Consider the following 16,552-nt stretch of genomic DNA (forward strand, 5'->3'; position numbering starts at 1 on the left):
ATGTACATTTGTGCATTTGACTGACGGACGGTATTTTTTTCACACGTCAATAAAATTAGAAAGTAGGGCTAATATATATATATTTTTTAATTTTCAAGAAATAGTATAAATTAGGTCTCAATAAAATGATTATAAATGAAGTCTGTAGGCCTTTCCTATATGGTTGTATAAAGCCGGAATTTATCGAAAAGTGTTCATTTTGTATTCCCGATTTCACTTGAGAGATATTCCTTAAACGACCATTGCACAAAAGTTATCGAAGAAACAACTAAACAACCCTTTTTATTTCTAAGTCCTGGCCACTATTTATCATTTTAACATAAATAATGGTCTTTTAAAAGTAAATTGTAGATTCTATAGGTCTAAAAAATTGGGATTTTAAAATTCATGTCACGTAAAAACAGTCTGGGTATTGAGCAAAATTGGTCACAAATTATTTTATTTTGGCTAAACGACACAAAATACATGATTGAAACTTAAAAATCATAATCTACAGATATTTTTAATCTAGAAAAGACTTATCAAAAAATTCTCCATACTTATTTTCTACCTTAAATATTTTTTTTTCAGACTTTTGGCAGTGAAACTGGGGTCCAATCTCCAAACATGTCTTAGAATAGATCAATCCCTCAATTTTCGTAATTATCTTTTTTGGCTCCATATTATACTCGTTATACCTTTCAACTAAGCTATAACGTTATGAATTTCATAAGCAATCTTAACTTTATTTGACCTCACAATATACACAAAATTTGACATTCGAGCTTCTTATGATTTAGATAAGGATAAACAGTAAGCTCTTGCTCTAAAAACCACCTTAATAGGATATGTGAAAAATTATACAGTCGATTAAAGGAGTGAAAAACGTCTATTTGTTCATTTAATAATTCCAAAGATTTCCTGTATCTTGGTTCAGAAGATACCCAATTAGTATTTCACCTTTAGCAAGATTAAGGAGTTTGTTTTGGAACAAATATTGATGGAACTACGTATAACTTTTTAGTTTGCTTCATTTTATTAGTCCATGAAATATAAACGGCAGGTTTTATTCCGAAGGATTGTCTTCAAAGTTATTATTCATAAATGTAATTTCTGAATGTTGTTTCCACTCCTGCAGCTTACGACACAGCATTAATCAGAGTAGGGAAAAAGTCCTTCAACTACAAGTCTATGTTGAATTATAAGTAATGACCATGTCCTGCAATATTGTCATAGAATCCTCAGATTTCATTCAAGCTCATTTCAAGTCCATAACTATAATAAGGGATCCATATTATTAAAGCTTTTTTTGAGAATACAATATACTAGCTTTTGAGTCCAAGTTGAGTCGCAAGGCTTAGCTATGGAGTCTAAGTTAAGTCTCGAATCTTTGATTTTGAGATCGTTCTCAAAATTTGGATTCAACTACAAGTCGAGTCGCAAGGCTTAATTCCAAGTTTCCACCTCTGACAATAATTTACAATTGAATGTTAAAGTATACAATTTATAATTATAATATAAATTATTATAATAATAATTAATAACTTATAAATAAAGGTATGATTAATTGAAAACTCATCTTTGACTTTCAAGAGATGAGAAAGTGATAATGTCAAGAGAAGTCCGATACATCATTAATACTTAAATCATTAATCTAAGCTAATAATTACGTTTCTAGGGTTGTTAAAAGATTAAAAGTTTGGTCGAATGATTGCTATTTATTGTAGTAGGGGTAAAGTGCTAGGGGGTAGATGTCTCGAGGCTAGTGGGTAAAAGGAGGTCATTGTTCGGGGGTTAAAGGACGGGGTAGTTGGTCAAAGGGTTAGAACCCTAGAACCTAAATAAATCATGCGAGTATCTTTCCTTATATTTATCTACACATATTTTAAAATTATTTTAGAAGTACTCATTTTTTCAAAACTCTTAGCAACAAAACTAAATTAGACTATATAAACTTTGCAAAAGTCATACATCTTTTAAACAGTGGTTTCAAAAAAACAAAAAAACAAAAACAAAAAGCATTTCCTACAACCTAACAAAATATCAATATCTCCAAGTACCTTCATTATTTAAAACTTTTAGTATTTTACTTTTTTTGATAATGGAAAATTTTGGATTACATTTTTTTATATATAAAAAAAATATATCATCAACACCTCCACAGTTTTAACTTTGTTATACAAGATTAGACCAAATGTACTATTTGTCGAACAAGATTTTTTTCAGTACGAAGACGAGTAACAAATTATTGCCATTTTGCAAGATAATTTGACACGGCAAAGAAGAAGCAAAATATTAAAACACGTGATTTAAGGAAATGTGTGGAAACCGAATATTAGAAAAACCACTCATCTAATGTTGAAAGCAACAATATATATAGTTCATCTGACAATTCGAATACATATTACTTCAAAATGCGTTCTCAATTCCTCTGATGGGAATTGCAAATGATAACAAACACACAAAAATAACAATGGACTCTCTTGTTGGACTATTTTTATAAATAATTATGTTTGCAATTGTCTCATTGTCACTCTCTTTTCTTCTTATTCATACTACTATGTCTTTCTTCAACTTTCCCTAATTTATTTTCAACGCTTTTCTTCTTTGTAACAAATTAAATCATAAATGAGTTCATTATTTGTTTATCATCAATAGGATACTTTTTAAATAGGTCATTTTTGTCAAAAAGTTAAAATTTGGAGGTAAAAAATGAGTTAATTTTGATAGTAAAAAGATACAAATACCGAACTTTGAACAATTTCTTCCAGGCATGTCAGCGCCCCTATAATATTTTTTTTTATATTTTATGATATGCCCACGTCATTATTTTTTATAATCCTTTTTTAATAATGTTTTCCAATAAAAAATATATGTTTTGCTTTTTAAAAAGAGAGTATACTTTATAAATATGAGATTATAGGTGTATAATTGTAACTTTAGGAATGTAGCATTGTAGCTATTATTTGAGATTATACACGCAACCTTATCAAAACTAATGGGTACAAATTTGATTTCCAAAATTGGCATAAAGTAATGAATATTTCATGGAATTTTTTTAGAAAATAAAAAAATATTGTTTTTACTACCTATAGGAATAACAAATTACATCGTTTATAAACGCCACATCTGTATGCTTAAGATTATTTTAAAAAGGGAATTTATTTTATAGAACTATTTCTAGCATTTTAATTGATATTTTCGATTGTAAAATGGATTGAATATTTAAAATAACGATACAAAATTTACATAACCTAATTATTATAATCGTTTAACGGTTTTTCATGTAATAAAATACGTTTTATAGGCACCTTAATCATAAAGTAGTTTTTTATAGCATCTTTGTGGGTTCATACCTATATTTGTTGAACCTACAGTTTTTCTTTCTACTTTCACTTATCTCATTATAAATGTTGATTTTTTAAAGAGAACAGCAATCCCAAAAACATAAAAGACAATATTACGGCATAAATACATGGTAAAAGCCTTGTGCTACTGATGGAATCATTAGCTTTTTAAGATAAAAATGACAATGTACGAGTATGTTCGGAAGTTTTATCGATATTTTTTTGATATAATATCCTCCATTATTTCATAGTATTTGAATCTAAAAAAATGTAATTTATAAAATATTAAGAGATAAACTTTTTTTTGTTTATTTTTCAACATAGAGATTACATGCGTAAAAGTCACGATTTAAGGCAGATAAATCAGTTTTTATACTTTGTGAAATACATTTTTGTTTGTCTGAACTTCTCAAAAAATTATTTTTTTGTGTAGCCTTAAAGATCAAACATGACACCACATAATTAAGGAAATTTTGGTCTTTGGAACAATTTAATGACAGTAAATACTTATTACCATGGCAAAGTGGCCGGATATGTCCAAATAAACTTTCTCTTTAGATATACGCCACTTTACATATAAACTATTTTTCCTAGTAATCTTTCAATGAGTATAATGGATTTTTTTTTTGATATTTTAATCGGCCATTTATGAATTGAGTTAAATAATTTGAATGGAGTGACGTAGCTCAATGAACAACACACTCGGAAAATACATACGTATTTTATAATCGATACTAAAAATGAATAAAAAATATGCACCCGACGATAAGTGCCTTTGTTATGAATGGTTTAAAAATAGAAACTTAAATATAAAAAAAAATATATATATATAAATCAGGTTATTTTCAAATCAACAAAATTTATAACATCCTATTATTTTGCCATGGCTGATATTTTCTTAAAAAATAACCACTCTTTGATCCCAAATTTCCGAGTTAAAGGATGTGTATTTTAATGTTATTATTCTATTACTTTGTACAATTAAAGTTATAATATTACATAACTGAGGGATACTTAATTTGGAGTGTGATTTTCTTTTAAAGTAAAAATAACATCATTGTTATTCTTCTATTTCTAAATAAGTAGTCATTTGATCAGATTCTTTTTCAGTAAAAAACTTTTTTAGTCTGTTTTCTCGAGCAGTTCCCATGGCAATTTTTTTGCTGATGGTTTGGGAAGAAATTTTTCATTTTTTTTTTCATCAGGGAATCCAAGATTTATTTCCTCCATACTGAGACCTGATAGAGTTTTTAACAATGCCAAGATCCCATCAGCTCCTAAACTACATCCCTATGTTCTACCATTACATCATCACACACAAAAAATATTTTAAAGTGAAAAACTAAGCTTTTTGATAGTTAAATACTATTTATCAGACACCAAAAAAACATGTAGAATATAAAATTAAACAAAATCTTACACAAAAGACAAGAGATACTATTTTGAATTTTAGCTAATGTGTAAAAGAAAACATATACTTCTATAGATAAAGGATTTTTTTTTCTCTGCAAATAATATACTTTATTTTTTATACTTGAGCATACTGCAGTATTTTTCTTTCATTTGGTCATAAAAATAAATATTTTGTACATTTTGTAACTATTAATGTGTTGTGTTGATATGTGTATTTACAGGAGGGGGGGGGGGAGAGTAAAGTAAGTTGAATTACCAGAAAAAAAGGGAATGATGCATGGTGAGTATTAATAATGATAAAAAGACCCATAAAAACATGCCTCTATGTCTAATAGAGATGCAAATTCTATTAACATAATACAAGGCTTTCCCTTTACAAAAAGAATATAAACTGTTGTTTTAATTCAAAAACATCTATATAGCGAGTTGTTTTTATAGAAAAATGATTTTTTTTTTTTTTTTTGTTTCAAGATAAAAGTGCTTTCGAAATTTGGTTTATTTATAAAATTTATGATTCTGACATTGCTTTATGTATTACGAAAAATAACACTGGTGAGCAATTTGGGAGTTATGAGGCTAAGTTCTTTTCTACGACTCAGAGAAGAATTGAGGATCGAAAATGAAGTAATTCCTGCCTTTGTCTTTAATAGATAGAGAGTAGGTTTTTTCTTCATTCTGTTCCTTTCAAAGCTGCTGAATGTAGCAAATCTAATGAAACGTCATGACGGCTGGGCAGCTCTCTTCTAGAAAATTCTTCAAATGGTCAGATTTACCCAGGGTTTTTCAAAGTTGACATGTATATTAATATACATATACTAATAAACTTGATTCATTAGTAATAAAATGTAAAAAAAAAAAAAAATTAACATTACTATTAGGAGACTTTTATTACAAAAATTGGCGGAATTTATTTAATCAGATTACCAAGAGGGCACTCAAGTATTCACTTGTCGAATTTTGGACCGATCATCTTGTCTGTTTGTAAGTTTATCCCAAAAAAACGAAATTGTAATAAATACCTACATATACGATTTTATTAATATATAGAGATACAGTTTAAATCTGGATGAGACCAAATCTTCAGCTCCAGCAAATATGTTGCTTTTATACACAGTAAAGAAAAAAAAATCCCTTTTCTTTTTGCTGAAGTACATTGGTGACCTGCCCCATATAATAATACAATTTACCATTATTTTCAAAGGATATTTATTATATATTTTATTATGAGTTTTAAGGGACAGTTGCCCATTTGATACAATGTAAGTAATAGGTTTTTAAGGGAAAATAAGAAATAAGAGAAGAAAGCAAGCTTCAAACCGAAAATAAGTAGACTTATATATACATATATATATTTCCATTCATACATTTATGTATGTAGCTATATTGAATAATTTTTGAATCATCATGTGTACTATTCAAAATACGACACATAGGATGGATTTATTGTAGGAATGTAAATTATCTTTTCTTATTCGAAGGGAAGGAAAAAATATGTATTTCGCTCTTCTTATTCATTTTTTTATCTGCATTTCTTTGAATGAGTTGAGTATAAATTCAAATATGAGTTTTTCTTTTTATAAAAACAAAACAAAAGTAAGAATTCAAAACCTATTATAAGACAAGTGTGATAAAATGTTGAAGATGTTCCCTACGTAAGTACAACCACCATAAACTTTTACAGGGTAGGGATTTTATATCTGGAAATTTAAAGATTATGGATATTTCAATTTATTTTCCAATGAAATTAATTAAGTAATCTTTTGCTGTTACATGTAGGGATCCACAGTGAAGTAATTCACTCAAATAAACCCTTTCCAGCATCAAACAAAGCCTCCAACCTAGCACAGAACTTGAAGAGAAACTCCTTGTCCATGTTGACAATTGCTTTGAGATTGGAATCCCACAAGAAGTCAACAGTGTTATGTCACGTTTTTGGACTCGCTCTCGACTACACCTATACATAGTAGTCCAAGAGTTTCAGATCCATGAGCTAGGAAGCCACATTTCCTTTGACTAAAATATAAAGGTTTTAAAAATGTAGTTTTTTCTAAAATAATTCCGGCTCCAATATTCGATTTAACAAACTGTACCAATTTAAAGTTCTAACTTGACACTGGATCTATTAAAATCAGTTTGATATCTATAGTTTTATTATAAATGAATCCATTTGCGTCCTTGGACGTGTGCCCATCACGAAGGCACAAAATGATGGCCATACGACGTTCGTATTCCGAGCACATCTCAAAGTTATTGTATTAGTTCTTATACAGTTTTTTCAGCTAGATCTGATGAATACACTTTCATAAAGATAAATCTCAGGGTTATCAAAATATTGAGGTCGAAGTTTCTTCTGGTTTAAAAAGCCCCACTTTATTTATGCTCTTTAGTATAATTTTAAATTACTTTGTTCTAATTGTAATTAAATTATTTTGAATTATACATTAAAATTAAATCAAGCCAATTTTTTGTTAGAAAAAATAAGACCTTTTCTAAATGATGTCATTTGTATCTATATTTATTCTGCCCATGTCTGGCTAAACCATGTATCTATAAAGTTTTAAATTTTCAGTTTTTTGTATAAATAAGATATTCTTGGGGAGCTTTGTCATTTTGAAAATATTATGCAAACCGAAACAAAAAACATTGTATATATACATTTTTGGATTGGTGAAAAAATGAAACTAATTAATATTCTTCCCACTTGTCTTAATCCCCTGCTTCATAAATATAATTCACATACAACCCATTAAAAAGTAGTTATAATTTTTATATTTTTGGCTCTCTTGTAAAATTTGTCAGATACATTGTTTTGACCTTTAAGGGCAGTATTGTTGCTTTCATATCATCATTAGAATAAAAAGTAAAATGTGTAGAAAATTTATAATAATGGGGAAGGTGGAGGTAAGTCAAATGAAGCGCCATCTACGTACAAAAAAGGTAAAGAAAAAAATATATATTCTAAAAAAATGTCATAAAAATGTATGTGTAAAAAAATGTCAATTATATTATTGGGGCCATAGCTTTATTCTGAAATTGGGTCATGAAGGTAAAAAGGTACCATGATGTATTATATAGAATTTTTGTTTATTACAAACCCCTTTTAATAAAATATTTACTAGCAAAAATAATAAAATGTTATTTTGCCGCACTAACAGTCTAGAAAAGTTCGGTTATCGATGGAACAAATAACCCGGAGCCCTAGAGGTTTTGTTGTATTTTCCACTTATACATATCGTAAATGATGATCTTTAGTAATTAATTTATATATATCTATTATGATATATTGCGGTGGTTCTCAAACTGTAGTACGCGAGGTTTGAGTAGGGAAAATATGTATTTGATAAAATATCATCCAAAATGTTGCAAAAAATTATGTGAAAAACTGTCAAATTTTAAATAATGGTAGTACTTGAAGATATTGATATCTTCTCGCGGCTCACAATGTCAAATGTTTGAGAATCACTAATTTAGAAAATCCTCCAACAGTGGAAAAAGACGTAATGCGGAAACTACAACTATAAATTTTTTGCAAAATGCGGTTGCATAATGTAATCCATACATATAATAAACCTAATGAAAAAATACCTTATACATTTTCAACTGTTTTTTCTAGGATTATATTTATTTACTTATTTAAAAAAATCTTCAATCTTTTATTTTTCATAACAAGATTATTTTTTAATTTTACTTCAAATGATGAACATAATAAAATATTTTTTAAATATATTTTTTCCTTTTTCTTTGGAGATCAAATTTTCAATTTAGACACATCTTCTCTTCAAATTGTATTTCTATAATATTTTATCAGATAATTAAAATAAAAGAAGACAATTTAAGGACATGTTAAAATATTACGTGACTTATTTTCCGAAGTTTTTTTTTTTTTTATGAAATAGTTTGTATGCGTCATAAATACTGCCCTATCAACATTGACATGTATTACATAAGAATATATAAACAATCAATTCTTTATCAATAATTTTATAAATACCTAATAATCAAGTTTTATAATATTAAAATGATTAAATACCTGGACGGAGAAATAAGAAAAACATAGAAGAAAAGTTTCTTTCTATGACTTTTGTTTAAAGTGTATTTTAATAAACTTGAATATTGATATGAACTATTGCTTTAGTATTGTAATTTGCTCTGGAAATCTTATATTTGTCCTTGATCGCAATATTTTGTTGGACCGTACAAACTCGTTCTTTTAACAAAGCTCAGCCTGGATCGTTTAAATAGAAAAAATCGGTCTAGATCGTCCGAAAAAATTGGTCTTAATCAGTTTCATTTAAAATTTGGTCCAAAGTTATTTTATAGATGAATGGTTGATGTCGTCATGTATGTTTCGTAAATTGGGATTATTAATATTTTTTATAAGAATATATATTTGCAGACTTAACACACACACAAAAAAAATATCTTAATAAAAAAAACAACAGAAATATCCAATTTTGATAAAAATATATACAAGCCGTCAAATAATTAATAAACATTTTAAAGTCAAATACAGGTTTTGTATTCAAATCTCTACAATGAGTTAAAATAACCATTAATATTAACGACAGTATTATATAGAATCTTTAGTTGATTAATGACACTTAATTTGGCTACTATATGGCCTTTCAAATAAAATATAGCAATTTATAATCATTTCATTATCATATTTTTTTTTTTCAAATTTAAGTGGCTTTTTCTGTGTCTTCAATGGATTAATAAAAAAAAATGTGTTCATAGAAATATAAGATAAATCTTCAAAAAGCACAAATATAATCCAGACTTAATTTTAAGAAAAATAACTCTTGTGTTGATATACTGCATAATATATTGCTATCACAATAGAGAATAGTAACAAACTTGAAAAGTATTTGATATGAAGCAGTATTATTTGATGTTTTTTTTTTCTAAATAAAATATGGAGGTTTTTGTCAAGAAGTCTATTGATGTTTGTATATTTTCTATTTATATATTTATAAGTGTATCTATTATTTTCAAATATCTATATATATATGTCTATGGATATTTTTTGAGGTCACATATTTTTATACTGATTTTGATATATGGGAGTGATATAAAAAGAAAAGAAGATGAATTAGGTCTTGAATATAAAGCTCCAAGTATGTTTTATTTTATGGCTGGTATCCTTATACATGGCATAGAGCCTCTAGCTAATTTGGTACCCTTCAACAAAAAACTAACAAGAGTCTCCAAATTGAGTCTATATTTTTTTTTTGACTCGGAAACTTTTTATACCACCCTCGTATCTATATTTTAATCAATTCTGCATTACTTTAATTATCAAAAATATCTTCGATGAAATTAAACAGAGTTTTACAGTTATTTATTTGGATGTGAAACTGATACAATTTTCGGTCAATACTCTGAAATTGATTAAATACATGACATGTCATGACATGACTGTTTGAGAGCAATTAATTTTTTGTGCATACATTTTGAGACTAACTGTTTGGACCTCATTGAAATTATTTTTGTGCTATTAACTTGTGATACCCCTATTTATATACTCTTATATACTCAATAAAGTACTAAAACACACTCCTTCAAAATATATTATCATACTCGGAAAAAAACCCCTTAAAAAATATGTATAAATTATATTAAAACAGGATTTAAGGGTTTACTAGGTATTAAAAAGTTATACACATGCATAGTGAGAACAAATATGTTCTTAATTTTGAGACGTAAATAAATGCTGTTACTGGATCAATTTTTGAGTAGTTTTCTGATAATTTTTTGTTTCATGGTCATACAATCTAAGTTTATTCAATTCTTTAAGCGTCTTTTTTTATGCTTCAGCTTTTATATGTGGGAAAAAAAATCTGTAGACAAATTTTTCTTTCTTGACAGTTAAAGATGAACTTTTTTGTTGGGCATTTTTAGTAAAAGTACCATATTGACATAATTATATCAAAGATGAATTTTTTGTAAAAATATGAATAATTTTGAATAACCTAAAACTAATCGTAGGGCAAAAGTTGTTATAAGATAGCATGGTACATTTTTTGTTACTACACGCATTCTTTTTACGTCGAAGGAATCAAAAAGTAATCAAATGATTTTATACATATATTTTTTTGCTATTTATGACAAATGTTTTTTATTATAGTCTCAAAAGATTGGTAAAGTATTCGTACTTCTCAAGGAAATGTAATCATAATATATTAAGAGTGGGAACAAATATCAAGAAATAACTCAAAAAAGTAACTTAAATATAATTGAATTAGTGATAGATGTGTGAATCGGTATGATTGGTATTAGGATTATGAAAAAAAACCCTTGTTTTCCATCCTTCACTCCAAATAACAATGGACAGGATTTATATAATCTAATAGATTCATAATATATTATTTTCAATCTGGAATGACATTGGTGCAAAATAACGGAAAAGAACAACAAGACATTTTATCTCTCACTAGTGCAAGGAAGGTTTTATATTTTCTCAAAGCCAACAAAAGTTCGAATTTTTTTTTTCTCTTTTCTAATGAAATTCTTTTCACTGTTGCTCATGTCACTGAGAAAAAGCAGAAAAGACTTCACATCACAGCCGAAATTTCCGGCAATGTCTCAGCTTCAGAGTGACATGTCTTCAGAATAAAAATTCCAGCCGGAACCCTGATCTTTTAAGTTGTGGAGTCTGCCCTCCCATTTTTGTGGAAAGGAAGGGAGCAGCTCAATGCAGATGCTTACATCGATCTACTGGATATGAAAGTGCTACCTTGGGGGAAATAAAAGTTTCTTGGAAAACCTTGATTTCACTCAAGATGGAGCTCCGTGTCATTGCACCACTAAACCCCAGGGCTTCCTGAGAAACAACTTTCCTGGCTTTTTGGACATGAACATGTGGCTAACCTCCTCTCCAGACGCAAACCCCTTAGACTACTATATCTAGGCACGTCTGGAAGAGAGGGTGTGTGTTACTCCTCATAGGAATCTCTATTATTTAAGCTTCCATCAAGAAGGAGTTGACCTAGCTTAAGTCTTACTACATAGTCTAGGTCTTAGGCAAGGGATTTATACCTCGTATAGAGACAATCACTGGAGCTGAGGGGTTACATATGGAATAAAAGTTGTGCCAAACAATATTTTAAGATGATTTTATTTTATATAGGTCCTCACAAAACCTTTCGTTTAAATTTTAGTTATGGAATATTGAAAAAATTTACAAAATGTGTACCACTAGATAAAATTTACCCTTTATGTACAATTCAGTCTGAATTGAACACACTTAATTGTAGAAAAATAAAAATAAAACTCTAGGTAGGAGATAAATTAAACATAATCTTAAATTTAATTTTTTTAAAAAAGCAACCTACTATTCTGATGAAATAGAATATTAATCTATTTATTTTAACTAATAATAATCCAAATAATCTTCTCAGTAAAATAACTACTGTACATTCTGCTAAAAACAATAAAGCTAAACCACTACCTCCATATTATGTATTAAATCCTGACACTAATTCTCATTTTCCCTCCGAAAAATCAAAAAGAGTACGAGTAGTCGCAGGAATACTTGTTACATACCATACATAAAATAGTGAGTTGTTTTAGAATTAAGTTATGTTGTTAGCTATAGAGATTACTTACACTTGGATAAACTGAGTCCTTTTGAATGTATGTAAGTTACCGAATAATATTTTTATTTAGACTTTTTTTTAAATTTCTTCCCTATTTTTAGTGACCCAATAGGTTAGTTATTTTGTTTACTTTTTTAAGAATCGAAGATACAGGTAATAGAGTTGATAGTTACATATTTTTTATTATTATTAGGATTTGGGTTTTTTTTATGTTCCTCTAATTTGTTCGATGGAGCTGCACTGATTAAGTATAATTAAACACTATATATAGTATTACATTTACTCCATATAAAAATGGAATCTTGTGTGAAGTCCATTTACATTATGTATATATTGAGTTCAAGAGAATAATTTCTCTCTAGCACAATACGATGGGTGTGGGAGCAATTTGAAACCCAATTCGACCAACTTTGCGGCTGTTTTAATTGACTTGCAACACTGTTCATTGTCTTGGTGTAAGAACACCCTTTTCTTCTTCAAATGAGGTATTTTCTGGGTAATTTCGGCCTTCAAACGATCCAACAAACTTATTTAATTTTTTTTCCATGTGATTGAATAAAATTGACATCCAAATTCCAAAATTTTCCATGCTTTGGACGGGTTTCTCCGTATGCACACCACTCAGCAGACTGCGTTTTGATTTTTTTGGATCCATGTTTTATCCATTGAATGCTTATTTCGTGAATATCTCCAAACAACTCTTTGATGGTGAGCAAACGCGGCACCCATTTGGAAAACAGCTTTTTCATATCCGAATGCTCGTGCTTGATGGTGTAAACACTACCTTTAATAACTTTAGAGTGTGAGCTATCTCTTGTAACTTCACTTTGCGATTGCCCAGGATGATTTTCAGGTGTTTTTTAAAGGTTTTCCGAAATAACCGCCTCATTTGGCCCCAGGGCGTTCAACAACATCGGCGTCAGTACGAGCACGTTTGAAATCGGCAAACCATCGATTGATGTTTGTTTTCGATGGGGCAGTTTTCAGATAACATTTTTCAAGCCAGCTTGGGCTTGAACTGTGTTTTTTCCCCATCAAAAAGCATTGATAAATCAACACACCAAATGGATTTGAATCCATCGTTTTTAAGAATAACAAAAGTAGCACCGCTTAAACAACTGTAACTCGATAAATAATAAATCAAACGTCAAGAAAATGTGACAGTAACCTTTTAAATATTTGTATATCCGAAAAATATTTGTTTAATGGTGCCCTCTGGTAGCTAGGCCTGGGACTTTTTGACCAATGTATTATCCTCCAATAATTGTCAAGAAGTGTTCACTTCTTAATAACAGCTAATTCTAATTCAACCGATAAGCATTTGGAACCCTGATTAGTGTAACAGAATCAAAACCATCGACAGTTGAAAAAAAAAAAAATACATTGCATATTTTAGTTAGTGAGGTAACACTGTATTATGAATCCTTTTTTATCTGGTTAAAACATGTGAGAAAAATTATAGGTTCGTAAATATGTCAATCTAAATAAATTACTATGAATATAATCATAACCCAAAAATTGATATTTAAATCTTATTAGACATAAAACAATATTTGTCTTAAACAAAAAGGAAAATACTCCAAACCATTTTTTTTGACAGATTGGAAATAACTTTCAACAATCCTAATTAATAAATAAATTATGAATTTTGTAGAAATAATCACTTATTTTATTATTCAATAAATATTTTATTTTTCATTCTTTAATAATCTTGTTACAAATCTATTTACATTAGTAGATACGAAGTGTTTTCTAGTTTTGTGCTCCCTTTGTATTTTTGTTATTTTTTCATCGATATAAGTATCTCCAACTCAGTTTTAACTGTTAGTAAACTTTCCAAATGTGTATTGGAAAAAAAAACAAAAAAAAACAACCCACAGTTAATCATAAAAGACAAAAGGATTATTACAAATAGTCATCTAGTATTAGTTATCATAACTTAAAACTAATAATAACAGTCGTAGTTCCATGTAAATACTGGCGTTAGGTAATTTTGCCTGCGGACATTTTGCCTTAAACCATTCCCCCCTAGGACTTTTTTTCTTAAAGCCATTTTGCCTCAAAGATATTTGCCTTAATATATAAATAAATTAGATTAATAGGTCATTTCTGTTATTTTTGGTTAAAATTGATATTCCTTTGGAATTTTTTAATCAAAATATATAATGTGCATTATTTTAAAACGTATTGAATTATTAATATATTAAGGCGAAATATCCTTGAGGCAAAATGGCTTTAATACAGAATGTCCTTAAGTCAAATTGGTTTAAGGCAATATGTCCCAACACAAAATAATTTAAGGCAAAATTATCAGGCACAATATTTACCATACTGTTTGTATCCAGAATATTCGTAACTCATGAGTCCTTAACTTTATTATATGGGGTGTATATAAATTATGCCCGGCATATTTATGAATGTATAAAAATACTCAATCGGCGCATGTAAGTTTCGGTTCATGTATTTTTAAAAATATAATTTTTTTATGGGAAAACCTTTGTATTGAGTATACATTAAGGAATATCAAGAAAAGAAACTTTCAAGAAATCACGGGTCTATACATCAAAAGTGTTTTTTTTAGGAAAAAAAAGTACATAAATTAATAAGAGCATAGATTGGTTCGAAACCCCAATAAACTTCCACATTTCGACAATAAGATTTCCTTTATGAACTAAAACTTTTTTCAAATAGTATTAAATATAGATACATGCATTTTATTTATAATTATGATTGAGTTCTTATGAGAATTTTTTGTAAAATCCAATTTTGATCCAAATTAGATGTATTTGTAAATTTTAATGGACTATTTTGGTAGTGGGGTTATTTAAGAGGTGTTTGATAAAAAATTTTTTAATCCCATTCCTAGGAAACTATTTTCGCTTAACTTGATTGAAACAAAAAAGTTATCATATATAAAAAAGGGTTATATACGTACAAATATTCAAACAAAAATAATGAAATACAAAATTAAATTAATATCATACCTTCAGGCAATGCTTCAGATGTCATTAGAAAATGGACACACGCAGCACCAGTTCCATGGCCCATCAGAGTCACTGAGCTCCTATCACCGCCAAATGACTCTATATTTTCCTGCACCCAATGAAGTGCAGCTATTTGATCCAGGATTCCTAAATTTGAAGGGTGATTGGATCGGCCATCTGTGTTGGGATTTAAAAAACCTAGAAAACATATTATTTTTTATGTACGTCTTATGTAATTAAGGTTTTATTCATGTTAAATTCATATATTAAAAAATATATATACTCTTATACCTTTTTTTCACTTTTCCTCGAGGGAAATGAACGTATTTATTCATAGTAAAGACAAATTTTTATATGTAAAGTTAGCAATTTCTTACATGGTACATAAAAGTTAGTATTATTATATAAAAATAAGGAAAAAATCTTTTTTTTTTTTTTGCTAAATCAAGAAATTTCAAAATAAAAGCTTTATTTTTTCATTCTTAAACTTTACACATATTTAAAGTATATTTTTTGTTTGCAAATTTGAATTAATTAAAGATATCATATAATATAGTTATAGTGCTTATTAGTAAATAATAATGCAAAAATTGAAAGACAAAAAAGTTATATATAATTATAGCTATTTGGTATAATTTTTTTGTATCTTAATGAAATGAAATTATTTAATAAAAAAAAAAGAAACAAACCAAAGTTTCATGGCTTTCGTGTTATTCTAATATACCATGTGACTTTTATTAACTATTCTAACTTTTCCTTCTCAAAGAGGGTAGGGAGTGGTCCAAGTTCTGAGCTGTGACTCATTTTTTGAATTACCACACTTTGAGTAATTTTATTCATATTCATCCTTCTAAAACTGAAGCATTAGCTTCCAACCTTAAATCCTATTTTTTAAATGTAATTATTTAGGGTTAATGTAGGAGTAAAATAAAGTTAATTGATCAAGAATTCAGTTAAATATATTAGTTTCAACTAAAAGGTTGGTTCATACGACTTGAACCAACAAAAATGGAAAAAATAAAAAGCCAGAAATCCCCAAGAAAAATATAATATATTTAATAACAATAACTATGTTAATTTAATTCATGCGTTTGTGGACTGCCCTGCCATATATATTCTTAAAATTTTTTTATTCATAAATCTAAAAGGGGTGACGAATGGGGAAGAAAAATATGTTTTCTTTTTGGAGTTTCAAAGAAGATGTGTGGAACTTCTGAGGTAACAAGGGCTC

At 28.3% G+C, this 16,552-nt stretch overlaps 1 protein-coding gene across 1 annotated transcript in view; it reads right to left on the minus strand.

The window, feature by feature from the left end:
- Positions 1-16,552, minus strand: part of LOC121129509 (neuroligin-4, X-linked) — a 253,516-nt gene that overhangs the window by 30,154 nt on the left and 206,810 nt on the right. Inside the window, exon 5 of the mRNA XM_040725232.2 lies at positions 15,322-15,519. Within this exon, the coding sequence (XP_040581166.1) occupies positions 15,322-15,519 (198 nt within the window). The remainder of the gene's footprint in view (positions 1-15,321; positions 15,520-16,552) is intronic.

The sequence above is a fragment of the Lepeophtheirus salmonis genome, chromosome 14 (assembly GCF_016086655.4).
Source record: "Lepeophtheirus salmonis chromosome 14, UVic_Lsal_1.4, whole genome shotgun sequence".
Lineage (NCBI taxonomy): Eukaryota > Metazoa > Arthropoda > Copepoda > Siphonostomatoida > Caligidae > Lepeophtheirus > Lepeophtheirus salmonis.